Below are 19,385 nucleotides of genomic sequence, written 5' to 3' on the forward strand. Positions count from 1 at the left end.
AGGAATGGCCAGAGCCTGAAGGGTTTAGGGTTACTAATCAGAGGTGGTCAAGAGTCTTCAGAGTAGAGCTTAGACTGTGTGTCTGCTGTTGACGAGCCTGGGAGCTCTGACTTCATAGGGAAGGTGAGCAGAACCAGATGGTGGGGGTTGGGGTAGTATTGAAGGGCAATCTAGAGAGTGGTCACTCCTAGGCCTAGTGCTCTGCCACGTGACAGCAGGGTGCCCTCAGGCAACTTATAACACTTCTGGAGCTTCTTGGTTGTAAGGTGAGGATACCATTTCCTCAGGCTTATTTTAGGTCTAGTGTTGAGAATGTAACAGGTGCCACTAGATAATAGACCCCTCCCCCCATTTCTTCTCTTAACCAAAGTGTCTTAACCAAAGACACTTTTTATGCCCTGCTTCAGACTATAAAAGGGGTTGTAGGAGCCAATGAAAGTTCCCATGTGATTAATTTGCTTGAGCCTCCTCTTGAGACTCTGGTTGGGGAAGGCTAAGCAGGAGCAGGACTATTGTTGGGGTGGGGTTGCCCACAGCCACCTGCAAAGACCTTGAATCTTTGGAATTATTTGTGACTATGGCCTGTCCAAAGCTGTGGAACCTGCTGGGTAGATTTCAGAATCTTTTCTCTTTGAACAGGTTTTGCCCTCCCCCCCCATCCTATCCATAACAGAGTTGACAGTTATAAGAGAAATGTTCAGGAAAGGCAGGGCTGGCCTTTCCTGGAGAGGAAAGGGAAGAATTGAGTGGGCCTTTTACTTCCCTGAAAGTTCCTGAGTGTCTTGTTATGTGTCTAGTCTTGGGGCTGAACTCAAGTGTGTGTACCCCAAGAATGAAAGAAATAAGAATATCCCTAAATGCAGCAAGGATGAGGCCAGACTGCTACTGGAAGTGTGTGTGTGTGTGTGTGTGTGTGTGTGTGTGTGTGTGGTCACATTCACTCTAGAGTGAATGCCCTCCGCATTGCATCTGGGAGTACATTTCAGAGGTGGTAGAGAGAGAGGTGAGAGGATTCTAGAGCAGCACCTCTCTTCCGTGTATCTGCCCCTCCTCCTACCATACTCCTCTCCCATCTAGCTTTGCTGCTGCACGACAGTTCATCATTTAGCCCTTTAAAACTGCTAAGATAAGCATCAGCAGCATTTAAGGGAAAGTGGATCAGAGTTTTTCTCTTAGACAAGGACTGAGTTATCACTCGCTTTCAGGCTGGATTTCAAGAAATTCTCAATTCCAAACATCTGGAACACCAGGATGGCAACCACAACAATAAAACCACACCCTGACATCACAACTCTACACCAGTCTTCCCTGACCAGTATCCTAAGCTGCCAGAGGTCAGAAGTCCAGTTGTACAGTGCTCTAAGGGCAATGTCTTTTGTGTATACTTGTAACAGAAGTGAATGCAGTTCTGGGTTAGAGGGGCTTATGTCATGCTTAGCATACAATAAAAATATCCAACTTTTTATTGAGGCTTTAGTGAGCTTCTAAGTGCTTTATTCACAGACCGTCTTGTTTAATCTTCACTACAATCCCAGAGGACAGATACTGTAATCCATATAGAATTTGAGGTTCAGAGAGGTTAAATAATTTGCTCATGGTCACACAGGTAAGAGAGTAGCAACTTGAGAATCAGTACTCTGTTCTGTCAGATTCCAAACTTCATGATCTTCACTATGTGGTGTGATGTATTTCCATAATACGTTCTTAGAAAATGTTTGCCAACAATCTAGGCTTTTATAGAATGAACTTGGCTAAACGTCTAGGTTGTTTTTCAGGCTGGTGTCCCGAGAAAGGGGAAGTAGGCCTCCAGTAATGGAAAATGGATAGAGAAGGAACAGAATCAAACTTTCAATGTTTGGGGAATGTGCTATTTGGTTCCATGTGGATCAGGATCCAGCCAGAGATCCCAGGCCCTGTCTTGATGCTCTATTGTCCAGTTTTTGTCTTTTTCTTCCTGACATTTACCACCCTCGACTTCATTCCCTTCAAGTTTGCCCAGTTAGGAGTTGTTGACTGAAGCAGGAAGAGAAGGGTCAGAGCAAGTTGGATGGTGCCTGAGGATATCTGTGTCTGCAGAATCAGGGACAGCCGGGCACTGATAGGAGCTTAGATGTGTCAGGTTTCTCTGCTGGACAATGTGCCAGCAATCTGCAGCAGTTTCTGATGAAGCCCCAGACCCTAGAGAAAAACTGCTAACATAGTTACCAAGGTTATTTACAGCGCTACTGGTGGGGCTGCTCAGATGGGTGCTGCCTGCTTCCTGATCCTGCCCCCATGGAGAACTGATTTCCCCAGCCATAGGGAGCCACTGTTCCGGGAAATGTGACATCTGATTCTTCCTGCTGTCTGTCTATTCCTTCTGTCAATCACTTAATCCCTAGAGGAAGTGACCCCATGCCCCATGTAATCCTAACCCGCCTGCTACTTCTAAACCAACTGAGATCTCAGTGGAGAAGTTCTTGTGAGAGTAACTGGAATAGAAGAATGAATACTCCCCTACCCCAAGAGGACAAAAAGGAGTTCCCAGAAACCCTTGCTTCAGGAGCTGCCATTTTGTGGAAATCCAATACATTGGTAATTCACTTTTCCTCTCATGAGCAAATTGTTTTATTGAGGCATTCATCTATGAGCAAATGTAGTTATTTTAAAAGGCATAATTAGATATTCATTGTGTACAGAAAACTCACACGTGAGAACATAAGCTCAGATGCAGCGTGAATAACTGTACTAAATGATTCTCATGCTCAGTCTCAGAGAATAAGTCTGGGTAGAGTGAGTCTTATGTGGCCATAGTCCCTAACCTGGGAGTTGAGGCTTAAAGTCCTGCTGTTCATTGGCTCTTGTAGAGTGGCAGTAGGATCCATCAAGAGCCAGGGAGGAAATGCTCTGGATCCTCACCTTGGGCTCATCTCAGCATCTGCACCTGTCCCTCCCAGCTGCCATGCTGCCTCCCAGGGCCCCTCTACCAGTTCATCTGAAGACAGTAGCCTAGTGCTCTATCCCATCATTTCTAATTGCTGAGTTAATTGCAGCATCTGCTGGATTCTGCTCATTCTTTATGTTTACGAATAGAATTCATTGGTTCACACCCCCAACTGCTGCTGGTTGCATTTTTTTTTTCCCTAAAACTTTTTTTGGTATTTGAACTCAGAGCACTGGCACCATTCCTTGTCTTTTTCATTCAAAGCTAGTGCTCAATCACCTGAGCCACCTTTCTCCCCCAATCCCCACCCCTTTCTGGCTTTTTGCTAATTGATTGGAGGAAAAAGTTTCACAGACTTTTTTCTGCCTGGGCTGGATCCTCAGATCTCAGCTTCCTGAGTAGCTACAATTACAGACCTGAGCTACTGATATCTAGCTTCTATTTATACGACTCTTGGAAGCCTGTGGTTGTTAAACCCCACTTAAACTGTTTGCAGGACAGGAAGCTGCCTTGGGAAAGGTGGGCAGATGCTCCTGTGCTGAGTAGCCAGCGGGCTGACTCCCAGAATGGCTGATCAGTGCTGTCCGTGGTCCTGCCCCAGTACCCAAATGATCAGCTGCTCATAATAACTTGGAGACTGCTTAGAATAGCCAGAAGCAATCTGTTTGACCAGTGCTCTATGTGACATTAGATTGTTTCTCTCAGAAAAAGACCCAGCTAATGGAGGAAACTTGATCATGGGGAAGTGGTAGTGTAGATGGGCTTGTTCTACCGCTGACTTGTTAGGTGAGACACATTGCCACCAGTATGGAAAGGGTAGCCTATAGTCCAGAAACTATGATGCCTGCATCCCTAGGAATAGCTGGTGTAGTAGTGCAGCCTCCTCCACTTACTTAAACATGCCAGACTATTTTCTGTGAGCATTAAGATATATAAAAGATTGAAGAAAGAATATAGGGCTGAATGCCAAAAGTTCATGCCTGTAATCTTAGCTACCCAGAAGGCTGAGATCTGAGGATCATGTTATGGAGCTAGTCTGAGCAAACGAATCTGAGAGACTTATCTCCAGTTAACCAGAAAAATATAGGGAAGTAGAGGCGTGGCTCAAATGGTCAAGTGCCAGCCTTGAGAGAAAAAGCCAAGGGAGAGTGCAAGACCCTGAGTTTAAGCCCCCCCCATACACAAAAGGAAGAAAAAAGGGAAAACCACAGGTAACAATTAGAATCTCTCTTCTTACACATCATGTCTGTGCCTTCTTGTACACAGACATTAGGGTCTCTTAGGCTAGGCTTCTTTACCCCTAACATGAAGATTACATTTTACCTCAGGTGGTTAGGAGGGTATGTAACTTGCAGTGGGTGTTTGTAGTGACTTGCTCCCAGGAGAAGGGCTGTCCTGCCCAGTCCCCTGCAAAGCTATGTTGAGTGCTGCAGCGGAAGTGTCACAGCTCCATTTGGTCCTCAGGAAAGAGACATCATGTGGGGACTGTAATGATGGGGTTCTCAGTCACAATTGCATTAAGTGCTCTTCAGAAGCCCATTAGTAATTCAGGTAATTGGACACCCTTGGTCCTTTCTGTGACTCTTTGGGATGAAATGAAAAAAGAATAGTGGCTTTAAGAAAATCCAGGTCAGAGGATCTGGGCAGATGCTTTGAGGCTCCATCTGTCACCATCTTTGGCCCTTTTTACATGCAGAAAGGCATTAGATCTTTAGATGTTTTCACATCTGATTTTTAGTTTTTTCTCTCTTTTCTTTTAATGACTCTCTTGGCTCCCCTACTATCTGAAACTTAGGATGCCCTTCATCCATTTCTGCCTCTCTTCAAAATCCAAAACATCATGCCTTTTCTGTTCCTGGCACTCATCAAGTATGCACGACCTGCCCTAGGGCCTTTGCACTTTCTCTTTCACCTTCTTTTCTTCAAATGCATTCCCAACATGGCTCGTTGTCTCACTCTGCTCAAATAATTCTGTCATCTTATTATCTTTCTTTTCTTACTGTACTAATGACTTAACCCAGAATGCTAGGAAAACACTCTGCTAATGAGCTACACCCCTAGCCCTTGCAGGTGCTTTCTTAACTCCTCTCTGCCTCCTCACACTCATGCCCTACTACATCCCTTCAATCTCTGTTATATATATATGTATATATATATATATCATATTTATTTTCCCCTCTGCACGAGAATATGAACCTATGGGATAGGAATAGGTTATTCTGCTTTCTGCTGTCCCAGAACAGGGTCTGGGACTATGTGCTCTGGGTCTGTCTGGCCAGACAGACAGCTGGGAGTTTGGCTGTGGTAGAATGCTTGCCTAGCATGCATGAAGACCCAGGTTCAATTCCTTGGTACCACATGCATAGAAAAACTGGAAGTGGTGCTGAGGCTCACGTGGTAAAGCACTAGCTTTGAGGAAAGCCCAAGGACAATGTTCAGGCCCTGAGTTCAAGCCACAGGACTGGCAAAAAAAAAGGGCTGAATATATATGTTGAAGGAAAGGAAGGAAGGAGCAGAGGGAAGGGGAATGTTTGAAATGCCCTATTCTAGCAGTGCCTCTGATTTACATAACTCTGGGCTCCATTCTGCTTCCAGCTCAAAAGGACAGCGAGAACATTTTGAGTACTAAGCACTTGCCTTTCCTGTCAGCCTGCTGAGTCTTTGGGCTTCTATGTGATTGATCTTCATCAGTCGCAGGAAATTGTGGGACCATGGATAGATGTGCCTGGTTTAGCCCAGTCCCCCCATTGTGTCATCTGAAGAGGACTTACACTAATGGGTTTTGGACTTGCCAGCTCTAAAAAACTGAAACTGAGAGTTTACATTCTTTTCCAAACTTACTGTTCACTGCTGGTAAGTGACAGAGCAGGGCGCCTCAATTTGAGGTTTTCTTAGCTCTAAATGCCATGAGATCTTTCTACAATAACACCAGGATCCAGAGGTAGGCCATGTCAGTGCAGATTCGGGGCCTTGGTATTGACTTTGTGCTCAGGGACTGGTTACCTCGTTAGATGGATTTGAAAATACATGCTTCTGTACATTGCATCTGAAAACAAGGATATAATGTAACATCAATGGCCATAGCAAATGCCAAATAGTCTGAGGTAGGGGTGATGTTACTCAAGTGAGAACCTTCCACTGATCCTACCTAAAGGGTAAATTCAACAAAAGTACCAGCATCATAGATCTTGAGTTCAGTGAAATGTAGGCAATGGATCACTTCCTTGGAGTCTCCATTTCCTCATTCGCAAGGTGGGAATAACAGTGGAACTTACTTTCCCATTCTAATTATTAGAGAGGTTGAAGAAGATTGTGTCAGTCAGTCTCTGAGCAGAGAGGCTGCTGCAGGAAGTGCTGTTCATCCGGTATGTCCTGTGTGCTGTTGTCATGATCATTGCTACATCGTGTTGTTATGATGATCATAGCTACATGCTACTCTGCCCTTGGAAGTTCCCAGCAGAGCATCAACACTTCATTCTAGCACAAGATTGAATGCATGGGGGTGGGGGCACTGTGCGACCTTGGCTGACGTACTGAGCATGCATTTTTTTTCTCTAATGAGATAGCGACATGGAAGCAAAGGCTCTTGTTTGCACTGGCCACACCCATGTTTTCCAGTGCCAGTTCCTCCCCTTCTGGACCATCTGCCCCTTTTCCTGCTGCTTTTTCCTCCTGACTATGAAAAAAATACCCACTGCAGAGAACATACTGGGCAACAGGACAGGAAGATGAGAGGAGGCTGCAGAAGGTTCTATTGGCTCGTTGGACTGATTTGTTGTTGGGAACTGTCCCCCCAGTCCCCTGGCATGCCCTGAGCTTGGTTGTGCCCACCCAGTTCATTTCTCTGAGAAAAAGATGGATCCTATCTATAAGGTAAGCAAGGCAGAATACAAATATAGACTTCTTTAAAAGAGGCAGGAAGCCACTGAATGATAGCCAAGCTTCTTTCTTGGTGAACTTTAGCTTTTAAACTATCTCTTGACTGATCTTTAGGACATATTCTAAGGACTAGACAATTACAAGCCAGATGCCAGTGGCTCGTGCCTATAATCCTAACTACTCAGGAGGCTGAGATCTGAGGATCACAGTTTGAAGCCAGCCCAAGCAGAAAAGTCTATGAGACACTTGTCGACTTACTAAAAAGTCAGAAATGGCAGTGTAGCTCAAGTGGTAGAGTACTAGCCTTGAATGGAAAAAAAGCCATGCTCTGGCATGAGCCCTAAGCTCAAGCTCCAGTATAGGCACACACACAGGCATATAAAAACCAAATATTACATCACAAAATAGGACAAATTACAAGTTGGAAAATATCTTAGAATGTAGATACTTTGAGGTGTTTAAATGCATTAGCTTTTTTTTAAAAAAATAGGAATTCATTCATTTTATGCATATCTTGTTTATTGAGCACATATAATAGAACTATACAGAATTTGTTCTTGTCCTAGTAAACTGAGAAATGAAGTGGGAGAACACAATGTAAACTCAGCAAGCCTGTGAAAAGGGAATTAGTAAGGAACAGAACTCTGGTTTCTAGAGGCTGGGACCCTCCCCAAATGCATGGAGAGCTGTCCATGGCTAACTAGAGCCCCAGCCAAGACATGCAGGGTTCTGGTGGTCCCGGAGGCTCTCTGTTCAGCTGGCTCACTTTTCTCATCTGCCTCCCGTGTCACACAGGAAGATGTCAGTTGGGGTTTAAGCATTGTTGTTTTGTTCTAGCACTGGGGCTTGAACTCTGGGTCTGGGTGCTGTCCCCTTAGCTCTCTTGTGCAAGGGTAGCACCTACCAGCTGAGCCACACCTCCACATCCACATCTGGATTTTTTAGGTGGTTCATTGGAGATAAAAGTCACAAGGGGGACTAGGAGTATAGCCTAGCGGTAGAATGCTTGCCTAGCGTGCATGCTGCCTGAAGTGGTGATGTGGCTCAAAGGTCGAGTGTTAGCCTTGAGAAAGTTCAAGGACAGTGCTCAGACCCTCAGTTCAAGCTCTAGGAGTGGGGCTTTGAATGAAGACGCTCAGATCTCAGTTTCCTAAGTCGCTAGGATAATAGGCATGAGTCACTAGCACTGGAAACTTCCAAATTTTCTTGAACTGGACCTTTAAACCACAGTACAAAAGTTTCTCTTTCTGATGGTCAGATTACAGTGCTGTTCCCAGAGCTGCAGACCCAGGGGTAGTAGAGTTGAGTACACCTCAGAGATGGCTGCTGTGGAGTCTATAATGATGCCTTGCTTTCCTGAAGATGGTAGCTTTTCCACTCAGCTCCTCTGGGGAGTTTGTTCTTCCAATGATCCGATACAATCTTCCGGGCACAAGACACCCCAGAAACAGAGGTGGGTGCTCAGAGGGGTTGGCTTCAACATTTCAGAATGGCTCCTTCATCTCCAGAAGCTAAGAGTTAGGGAATCCAGGCATGTCCTCATCTCAAGGTGAGAGCAGCCACCTCTCCCTCCTAAGCTAATTTTTTGATGCTGTGTCTGAAAAATTGTTGTAGAGCTGTCAGCACTCTGGCCGGAGATATTTTTACCTGTCTTTCTCCTAGTCGTTCTATTTTTTTCCCCCTCTCATTTTAAGGAAGATTCACAGTTCACCGCTCAGTCCTGATTCTCTCCCATGAGCTATTCTGAGCTGTGAGCCGCCTGGGTTGCTAAGTGACAAGATGGCACCCAGACTTGCTCAGCACTTGAGCCCCTCTCGCCATTGTGTTTTAAAGCAATCGAGGCATTCCTTTCAGAAAGTACCATGTAGCTTCATCGTCTGACACACGGCTTGTGAAAGCAACTTTACAACGCACCCCAGCTACTACCGGGGGATAATTAGAGTACGGCTGAGATGGCTGTCAACACCTCCCTTGGTGGTGCCCCAGCAGCCTCTCAGCTGACAGGGTGGCAGGAAAGACTGCCTACAAAGCCTGCTTGCTGCACCTAGTGCCAGGAGAGGGTCGCAGCCATAAACTGGATATATACTGCAGCTGAAAGGGGCCTTGGAAGTCACTCAGATCCACCCATTTACACATGGGGAAACTGAGGCACAGGGCAGTTAAGGCAGGCATACAAGTTTGTACAGTTGGTTGATGCCTGGATCACAGTTGGCTCTAAGGATTCTGAGGCAAGGCAGAGAGGAATCTCCCCTTCCAGGTCCTTATCTGGTCCTGATTTTTGTCCTAGTGATCACTGGCAGAATAGAGTTTGGATTTCCAGTCCTGGTCCAAAAGCTGGTCTTTCACTAGCTTGTGGAGTCCACACAGAAGCGTGGCTTGAGGAACGGGGAGCAGGAGGGTTATTTCAGCTTATTCCTTGCTACCACCTGCACTTTACAAGGCCCATTCAACCTATAGGATGATAGAGCGCACAAGCAGACCTGTGTGATGTGAGATGTATGTGCCACTATTAGGCTTGAACTTGGAGTGGGTGCTATCCCTTAGCTTTTTGTCACTCGTGGCTGGAGTTCTACCACTTGAGCCATACTTCTACTTCTGGCTTTTTGATGGTTAATTGGAGATAAGAGTCTCAGGCTTTCTTTCTAAGGCTGGCTTCAAAACATGATCCGCAGATCCCAGACTCCCGAGTAGCTAGGATTATTGGAGCAAGCCACCAGTGCTTGGCAAGATAGACATTTTTTTTTTTTTGCCCGACCTGGGTATTGAACTCAGGGCCTGAGTACTGTTCTTGGGTTTTCTAAAGGCTAGCACTCTACCACTTGATCCACCACACCACTTCTGGCTTTTTCTATGTATATGGTACTGAGGAATTGAACTCAGGTCTTCATGCATGCTAGGAAAGCACTCTACCACTAGGCCAAACTCCCGGCTGAAGATAGACATTTTTAAGGTGAGCCAACATTCTTCCTCCTGCCTACCTCCATCCCACTTTGAACTCCATGATGAGAAAGAAGGGATTTGACAGAATAGAAATTTGAAAATGTACATATTTGGTATATTGGTAAATAATTCTAGGTCTCCAGGCCATAGCAGCTACCACTTGGGTCCTTTGTATACGGGGAGGTCTGAGCCAGGTTCTTCTCTCCCAGCAGCTTACTGGCTCCTAGCAGCCTTCCTGGGAGAAGGGACTGTTGTTAAATTGAGCCATATAGCTAGAATGTGGCCAAGGCCTCCAGTGGCTGGCCCCTTCACTCTAAGAGCTACCAGAACACTCTCCCTACCACACTTCTCACCCTCTCCTCTCACCCCTCTGTCTCTGTGTCTCTCTGTGTTTGTGTCTGTCTCCATTCTGTTCACATTTAAGTGAACTTCTGGAGATGAGGCACACGGCCTATTTTACTCACTGTCCCTTAGAACAGATCCTGTATATAGGGGACATTCAGAAAATGCACATCAGGTGAGTAAGTGAATGAATTGCTTACTAACCCAGGCGTAACCTTATAGCCTTTCCATACACTCCTCCCACACACTGCCTTCTCCTTATATACCCTGACTCTGCTGGGCCACTCAGTGAATGAGACTCTGGATGATATTCTGGCTAAGGTCTTAAGAGGGACTGGAGTAGCGCTCGCTCTCTCTCTCTCTCTCTCTCTCTCTCTCTCTCTCTCTCTCTCTCTCTCTCTCTCTCTCTCTCTCTCTCTCTCTCTCTGTGTGTGTCTTCCTCAGTTTCCACATATATCAAATGAAAATGTTTGAGTTGGGCAATTCTTAGGATCACTCAGATTTTACGTCATTCAGAATCTGACTCTGCTGACACCATAATCACTGAGCCCAGAGCTCTCCAGATGTGGTATAGCCCAGCCCTTCAGTTTTCAGGTTCATATCAACTGTTTGCATCCTGCAGAGCTGTGTGCACAGGAGCTCCTGGCCCTGGTCCTATAAGCATGCAGCATGCAAGATACCTACATGCTGTCATTGACATTGGGGGAGAAGAAGAAGCTTATGCCACACAGCACATGGCCTTGTAGTTTTCCAGGCTGCTGCTGTAGGTGGTCTATCCTGAGTTCTCACAAGATGTGCAGTAGTTTTGTCTGTGAGTCCATCTTAAAAAAAATATTGCTTTACGAATCATGTTGAGCAAGACAAGTCAAGACCAAAGGAACAAAGGTGCATGGTATCCTTAATATGTGGCTATTAGATCCAAACAGTACAAGAGCGAGGACTCAATATTTGAGTATCCAATGCTATGGACATGGTATTGGAAATATAAACACAACTACATAGACATAAAAATCTATGACTCTATAGACATAATGTTTTATCACATAGATTAATATGTATCTATGACATACAAACCCTCAGCCTAATTTTAATTATGTTCTAAAATCTAAGTGCCAGAGATTCCCTTCTTGAATACTTGTTTGTTAATTACGTCAGTTGAACTATGATGTAAAAAAATCAATGTTAATAAATTCTTTAATAAAAAATACTTTCACCAATATACCATTCTAAAAAAAATGTTGCTTTAAAAATCCATCCTAGGGGGGGCGGGAGTTTGGCCTAGTGGTAGAGTGCTTGCCTAGCATGCACGAAGACCCGGGTTCAATTCCTCGGTACCCCACATACGTAGCAAAAAGCTGGAAGTGGTGCTGAGGCTCAAGTGGTAGAGCTCTAGCCTTGAGAAAGACCAAGGACAGTGCTCAGGCCCTGAGCCCAAGCCCAGGACTGGCAAAAAAAAAAAAATCCGTCCTAGGCTAGGAGCCGGGGTTCACCCTTGTAATACTAGCTGCTCAGGAGGCTGAGATCTGAGGGTCAAGGTTCAAAGGCAGCCAGGGCAGGAAAGTCTATGAGACTCTTCAATTAACCAGCAAAAAGTCAGAAGTGGAGCTGTGTTTCAAATGGTAGAGCACCAACCTTAAGCTTAAAAGCTAAGAGACAGCATCCAGGCCTTGAGTTCAAGCCTCCGTATCAACAGACACACACATACACACACACACATAATCCTAGCTTTTTCTCAAGTTGGTGACCAATAATCTATTGTTGTTGAACTATAATCTATTTGGGGAGAAATGTGTTCTAATTGGTTACTTTCAAGATGGATTCTGTAGACTGGTGGGATTTCTTCCTGGCTTACCCCATTTGTGATTTGATGATCAGTAAATCAGACCTAATGCATCACAGACTATTATGATCCAATCCCATTGTGAACACAATAGCTCTAGAGAATCTCTGAGTCCAGCCTCCCCTTCCCTCCCAACACAGTGCCTATAGTCCTTAGAGAGACCTCAGTCGTTCTCCTCGGCCCTAGTCTTTAGTAAAAGCTCTCAGTGTGAATTACCTAGACAAGCTGCCATTGCTCTTTTCCCTATTTGAGATCTATGGGGTCAGGGACCTGCTGGGATTGGAGGACTCATCCTGACAACCAAGCCACAACACAGACCTCTCCATTACATAACTCCTTTATTTTTGTATCGAGGCAGTTCAGCAGCCTCCCAGGTAAAGGTAAAGGCTAAAGCACCCTTGGTGCCCTGCAGGACACAATGTGATGCTGAGCCACTGACTCATGTTGGGGTCCCAACAGAGAAGTCCTTCTGGGGAATTCTAAAGTCTTTTAGGCAGGCTGTCCAGTTCTTCCAAAGACCCAATACACTGGGGTCCTTTAAAAAAATTATCAATTTTTTTGAGTCAGGGTCTTGCTATTTTTTTTGGAGACAGGCCCAGGCTGCCCTCAAACTCCTGATTTCCTACCTCACCCTTCTGAGTGCTGGGATTATAAGCATGCACTACCATATCCAGCTGGCCCTGGAATCTTGTTCTTGGGTGGGAAGGGGTAGTTGCAAAAGATTCACTGCTGCCCGTGTGTGTGTGTGTGTGTGTGTGTGTGTGTGTGTGTGTGTGTGTGTGTGTGTGTGCGCGCGCGCGCGCGCGCGCGCGCGTAGGTCTTGGTGCTTGACTCAGGGCCTGGGCACTGCCCCTGAGCTTTATTGCTCAAATATAGTTCTTTACCACTTGAACCATTTCTAGCTTTTTTGGTGGTTAATTGGAAAAAAGAGTCATGGGAATTTTTGCTGGGGCTGGCTTCAAATCAAACCATGATCCTCAAATTTCAGGCTCCTGAGTAACTAGGATTATAGGCATGAGCCACTATTACCTAGTTTGACTGCTGTCCTTGAATGAGGAAGGGAGAGAGGTGTCACCTGCTTGGGTGGTCCCTGGCCTGGTCTGGAGAAGGCTAGTGGCTCCCATATACTGATATGGGCATGGGTACCCATCTAGGGGCCTTGCAGCTTTAACATATGTGTAACAGTCAGGTCCTCTCAAAGGCCAGATGCTTGTTAGAATGAGTCAGAAGGTCTGGGTCAAGCTCAGTAGAAAGAGTGACCTTGGACCCATTGGCTGCACAGCAACTTGGCCTGTGCTGTTCAGGTGTTATATTTTTTAAGAAGAACAAACTGAGCCCAGCTGCCAGAGACAGCTCATTCTCTTAATAAAGTAATTGCAGAGTTAGCTAATTTACATCCCTAGAAAGATGCAGGGTAACTACAGGCAGGCGGGGTTGAGGGAGGGTGTTTAATTTTAAATCCTCAATCCTCCCCTTAATGAGGAGGCGCTTTGAAACGTAACAGAATTTTCAGGTTCTTCAAAGGACTTGTTTTCTTGGTGCTTTGTTTCTTTAAGAAAAATCAGAAAAGATAAATGAGGACTGGCAGTAGCAGGGGAGGGTTCTGCCTCCCCCGACCGTGTTGCTCAGACATTATCTGCTGTAAAAATGTCGATGAAGGATGGACAACCAGCTCTTGGCTGCAGTGGCCCTCAGATAATGTCACTGCTGAGCAATGACCTGGGAATTGTTGGCAAGGAGCAGACACTTCTAGGTCTTTGGTGCCAGAATCCTTAGCTGAGCTTGCTTAGCCACTCCTGCCCTGGGAAATGAAGAGGCTGTGGTAGCTGTATCAGAGGCTCCCCTAGAGCTTTTCTTGGTGGGAAGGATACATTCTGATGTCCTTTTGACTTATCCAGGGATCCTGTAAAGATGCAGGAAATGATTCTGTAGGTCAGAGGGGCCTGAGAGTCAGGGGAGTGAAGGGAAAAGGGATTGAAATCAGGGTGCCTCAGTCTTGCTTTTAACTTGTTCTCAGATAGTATCTCCTGCTTTTGACCAGGCTGGCCTTAGACTTCCTCCTACATCTGCTTCCCATGTAGTTGGGATTATAGGCATACATCACTGCACCCACGACTTTTGTGTGTGTGCATGTTTGATCATTTGATTCCATTGAATTAGCACGAAGAATTTCTATTTAAAGAATATAGCACATTGTTCAGCTATTAAAAAAAAAGAGAATGAAGTTGTGGTATTGTGACAACAGATAGGAAACTAGACATCACTATATTGCCTAATAAGCTAGGCCCAGAAAAATGGTGTCCTGTAGCAATCTCATTCACATGTGAATCTAAAAGTTTCCTCTCTTAGAAGTTGAGAGTAGAACGGTTTGGACCAGACACGTGGGAGAGTAGGGGAAGTTAGGGATGGGAACAGGTTGCTCAGTGGGTTGTAAGATACAGTGAGATTGAAGATAATAACTGTAGATAATAATAATATACTCTGTATTAAAAAAACTCCAATGAAGGGATTTGAAAGCTCTCACAATAAGGAAACAATAAGCAGAGAACTATGTTCAAATAAATAATTCTCAAACATGACATTGTCAACATATGTATTGAAACATGACATGACATGACAGCCTCCAGAGGCTGCAGTTTGACTAGAAAGACCCCTGAGAAGGCAGAGTCTGGCTTCCCAGGGTCCAACCAGGTAGTTTTAGCTAACTAGAATACAAGCGCTATGGCTTTCAGCCACAGTCATGGCTACTCTGCAAAGAGAAGATGGAGAGGACCTCTAAAGAGCTTGAACACTGCAGTATGAAAGAAAGCCATGTTGGATGGACAACCCTGTTTGGGTTTTGGTGTCTGGAGCTGCCTGTTTGGGATCTTGCTTATAGTGCTCAGATAAGATCCCTGGACATATGTGGTGTAGGCCTTGAGCTCCTCTGCAGGGCCTCTATTGGGGACAGAAAGCACATCTGAGACTCCTGACCAGCCTTAAGGGAGTGTTGGGGACTTGATTTGGGTTCTGTTCAATTTAGTCTCCCCATGGCCCTGCGTTGGTAAGGTTAGCTAATATTCTCCTGATCACCTGGTTGCACAGGTCCCTGGATGAGAAGAAGCTAACGGCAGCAGAGCCCCACCTTCTCTGTGTGCTGGGGAGCAGGGCTGCACAGCCCCGGTGGCACCCATGCCGAAGAACAGCAAAGTGACCCAGCGAGAGCACAGCAATGAGCATGTCACCGAGTCGGTGGCGGACCTGCTGGCCCTGGAGGAGCCTGTGGATTATAAGCAGAGCGTCCTGAATGTGGCTGGAGAGACAGGTGCTAAACAGAAGGGGGCAGTGGAGGAGGAGCTGGATGCAGAGGACCGGCCAGCCTGGAATAGCAAGCTTCAGTACATCCTGGCCCAGATTGGCTTCTCTGTGGGCCTTGGTAACATCTGGAGATTCCCCTACCTGTGCCAGAAAAATGGAGGAGGTAAGAGGAAGCCATGTTACACTAGAGTTCTCTGAAAATGATCCAGGCTGAGGGGGGCAAGGAGAACCTGTTTGCTGAAGGAACAACCAGAGCCCTTGCAGATAGGGGAGTCAGCTGAGATCCAAGGGCTCAGGCCCCAGACTGCCTGGGTGCTGATCCCAAGCTGACTGGTCACCCCTGACATCTAGTACAAGCTGCTCAACTTCTCTGTGTTTCTGTAAATTGAGAATCATCGTGATTTTCTCCCTACAGGATAGCAAGAAGGATTTAATGAGCTTTACTTTTACCACCAGATATTAGAGAAAAGAGCAACTGTTGGCCATTATTATCAGATGCTTACTAGGGGCCAAGGACTGTTGTAAGCACTTAAAGAGTAACAGCTTTGAGTATCTGAAACTTCTGATAGCTGAACACCTCGGAGCAACCAAAACCAACTTCATATGGAATGAGTTATCATGGTCCCCCTTTAGTGCAAAATCTAGGCACAGATTTGTTCAATGACTTACTCAAGGTCATGGTTAACTTACTTGGTGACCCAAGTTTCAGCTAAAGACAGAGTTAGGATGAACTGGAGAGCCTGCTCCCAGCTCAGGTACTTCATTCCACACTCACTGCCTCCCAGTAGGGAGGACATGTTCTGCTTTGGAGTACATGTCAATAACACACACACACACACACACACACACACACACACACACACACACACACACACACACACACACACACACACACACACACACACACACACACACACACACACACACACACACACACACACACACACACACTGGTATTAGAATTTTCCCAAAGCAGCCTGCTTTGAAACCATGGGATAACTTACTGAAAATGAAAAAAGAAACCTCTGTAGTCTGGAAACATTGCCAAGCCCAGTTTCTGTTCCTAAGCAAAACCAGCTAGTAGAGAGCTTAAAGGCTTTGGGGTTTCTTGCCCACGGGACCACCATGCTCCAGACTCCTGGGTCGCCACAGCTTTGCAGGCGTTTTAACCTAGCTGTTTCCCCTGTGCTTTAAAGGATTTCCATCATGTAGCCTCTTCAAAAACTGCAGCCCCATTCAGAAACCTTTCCCTCCCTTCTAGGACATAGTTTAGTTCAGAAGACAAACTTAAGCCAGATACCGATGGCTCACATCTGTAATCCTAACTACTTAGGAGTCTGAGATCTCAGGACTATGGTTCAAAGCCAGCCCAGGCAGAAAAGTTTATGACTCTTATCTCCAATTAAGCAGCAAAAAGTCAGAAATAGAAGTGTGACTCAAGTGTTAGAGAGCCAGTCTTGAACAACAACAACAACAACAAAAACAAGTGAGAACTTGAGCTTCCGAGTGCAAGCCTAGGTAAAAGAAAAGAAAAGAAAAGAAACAGACTTTGGGGGCCTTCTCATTCTTCATTCTTCCCAATTTTTATTGAAAGGCAGAGTGTGTGTGTCCACAGCAGGTAGGATAATTAGGCCTGTGGGATAAGAAACTTCTTCTTTCCTCCCTTGTATAATGTCTTTACCATATGGTCACTTTACATAAAATACTCTAAAACATGGCATAGTCATCATATTAATATAAGACAGTTTCAAAGCATTCTTAATGCTCGGAGGGATGCTGAGAAGAGCTTGAAGCACCCAAATGGTTTGGCGGGCTCGTGGTATCTGGGGACTTAGTTGGGAACTTCTAACTTTGACCTTTCTGTTAATTGGGGTATTTTTTCCTGTTGTTTTGTACTGGAGATGAACCCAGGGCCTCGTGCTTACTAGACAAGGGCCCTATACTTGAGCCATGCCTCTAGTCCCTTTATGCATGTGTTGTTTTTGAAGTAAGGTCTTATTTGATGTCAACACTGACCTGGACTATGATCCTCCTACGTCTGCTTCTATGTGTCACTGGTGATGGCACGTGCGTGCTACTGAGCCCAGCTATTGTGGTTCCCCTATAGCTGGGATAACAGGCTCATGCTAACACATCCAAGCATTCATTGAGATGGAATTTCTTGAACATTTATGTCCAGGCTGGTCTCACATTTTGATCACCCAGTTTCTGCCTCCCAAGTAGCTAGGATGACATACTTGAGCCATCATACTCAGTTGTGGGTTTTTTGGTTTTGTTTTTGTTTTTCCAGTCATGGCGCTTGAACTCTGGGCCTGGGCATTGTCCCTGAGCTCTTCAGCTCAAGGCTACTGCGCTACCCCTTGAACCACAGCCCTCCCTTCCCCTTTTCTAGTGATTAATTGGAGATAAGAGTCTCACATTCTTTAGTACCAGGGCTGGCTTTGAACCATGATGCTTAGATCTCAGCCTCCTCGCCGAGTAGCTAGGATTACAGGCATGAGCCACTGCACCTGGCATGTTTTGTTTTTTTGAAACAAGGTTTTATTATGTAGTCCTGGTTGGTTTTGAACTCTGAATCCTCCTGCCTCAGCCTCTTGAGTACAGAGATTAAAAGTGGGCTTCTCTGACTTGGCTCACATTGTCCTTACTAACTTAAATGATCAGTTCTGCCTTGAGACTTGGTGCTGAACCAAAGTCTCTTTGGTTTTTGTGCACATAAACATATATATGCATGCACATATGTTCACACACATGTACACGTGTGCACACATGAAGATCAGGAGCTATTGTTGCTTACTCTGCCTTTTGGCAGTAATTAATTTTTTCTTCAGAACAGGTACAGAGTGAAGACACATAAACTGGCAATTCTGTAAAGTCAAGATGGTAAAATATCAGCAATTTCATAGAGTGCTTTATGTGTTTCATCCTTTAAAAAAAATTTTGTCAGTCATAGGGCTCAAACTCAGGGCCTGGCCATGGTCCCTGAGCTCTTTGTATTCAAGAATAACATTCTCTCACTTTGAGTCACAACACCACTTCCGGTTTTCTGGTGGTTAATTGGAGGTAAAAATCTCACAGATTTCCTGCTCAAATTGGCAGACCTCAGGTCTTAGATCTTCAGGTGCCTGAGGAGCTAGGATGACAAGCATGAGCCACCAGCACCAGGCTGTTTTCATCCTTTGTGCGGATGACAAAATAACAGCACACAGAGAACACGTAATTTGCCCTACACCACAGTTAGTGGCAGAGCCAGGATACTGACTCCAGGATTTCAATCTTTCATCCTTCCCAATCCATCTCTGAAAGGACCAGGGCTGGATATTTTTTTAACACCAGGAATAAACTCAAAATTTGTCAAAAGTGAGGCACAGGCTATAGACTAAGATATGTATAGTGAGAGATCCAGTGAACATCAGAGAACCCCAAAAATTCTTGCCTATGGTTTCATCTTGCTTAATTTCCAAATACCATGAACAGTGTTTCAAGCTGTTCAGACCTGAACCTCCTGAAAACTGCTGAGAACATCAAAGGAAATCCAGTTGTGATCCAGGTTGAATTTTCTAAGATGGAAGAAATCATTTCCAAATGATTTCAACCAAGATTGATGTCTAAAAGTATCTCTGGTGAACCACAAATTCTACTCATCTAGACTGCGCCTAATAATTTGAGCATTCTGCTCAACCAAGCCTAAACACAGCTGAGAAAACTATCGACAGATCCGTGCCCTGTGACCTGGCTGCAGAGGGTTGGGGTGGACAGGGCTGGAGTGGACAGAAATGAGGCATGTGAGGCTGGTCTCTGGTCCTTGTCATGGTTCACTTTTGGAGGCTTTCCCTAGTTCTTGGAGAAAAGCATCCATAGAAGATCTAAACTTCTAGTTCTCATGCTGATAATCCTAGCTACTCAGGAGGCTAAGATTTGAGAATTATGGTTCAAAGCCAACCAGGCCAGGAAAGTCTGTGAGACTGATTTTCAACAATTATGCACCAGAAAAAAACAGATGTGGAGGGCTGGGAGTTGGCCTAGTGGTAGACTGCTTGCCTAGCATGCACAAAGACCCAGGTTCGATTCCTCGGTACCACATACATAGAAAAATATCTAGAAGTGGTGCTGAGGCTCAAGTGGTAGAACTCTGGCCTTGAGAAAAGTCCAAGGACAGTGCTC

General features: G+C 45.3%; 1 protein-coding gene across 3 annotated transcripts in view; it reads left to right on the forward strand.

Annotated features, from left to right (window-relative positions):
• Nucleotides 1-19,385, forward strand: part of Slc6a17 (solute carrier family 6 member 17) — a 47,869-nt gene that overhangs the window by 2,086 nt on the left and 26,398 nt on the right. The window contains exons 1-2 of one of the 3 annotated variants that reach the window (XM_090334386.1): nucleotides 12,070-12,304; nucleotides 15,009-15,384. In XM_090334386.1, the coding sequence (XP_090190512.1) occupies nucleotides 15,096-15,384 (289 nt within the window). In that variant the 5' untranslated portion in view covers nucleotides 12,070-12,304; nucleotides 15,009-15,095. Of the gene's footprint in view, nucleotides 1-12,069; nucleotides 12,305-15,008; nucleotides 15,385-19,385 lie in introns of those variants that run through there. The other 2 variants (XM_090334385.1, XM_090334384.1) reach the window with 2 other exon arrangements.

This window comes from Megascapheus bottae, chromosome 6 (genome assembly GCF_031878675.1).
Source record: "Megascapheus bottae isolate mThoBot1 chromosome 6, mThoBot2.hap1, whole genome shotgun sequence".
Taxonomy (NCBI): domain Eukaryota; kingdom Metazoa; phylum Chordata; class Mammalia; order Rodentia; family Geomyidae; genus Megascapheus; species Megascapheus bottae.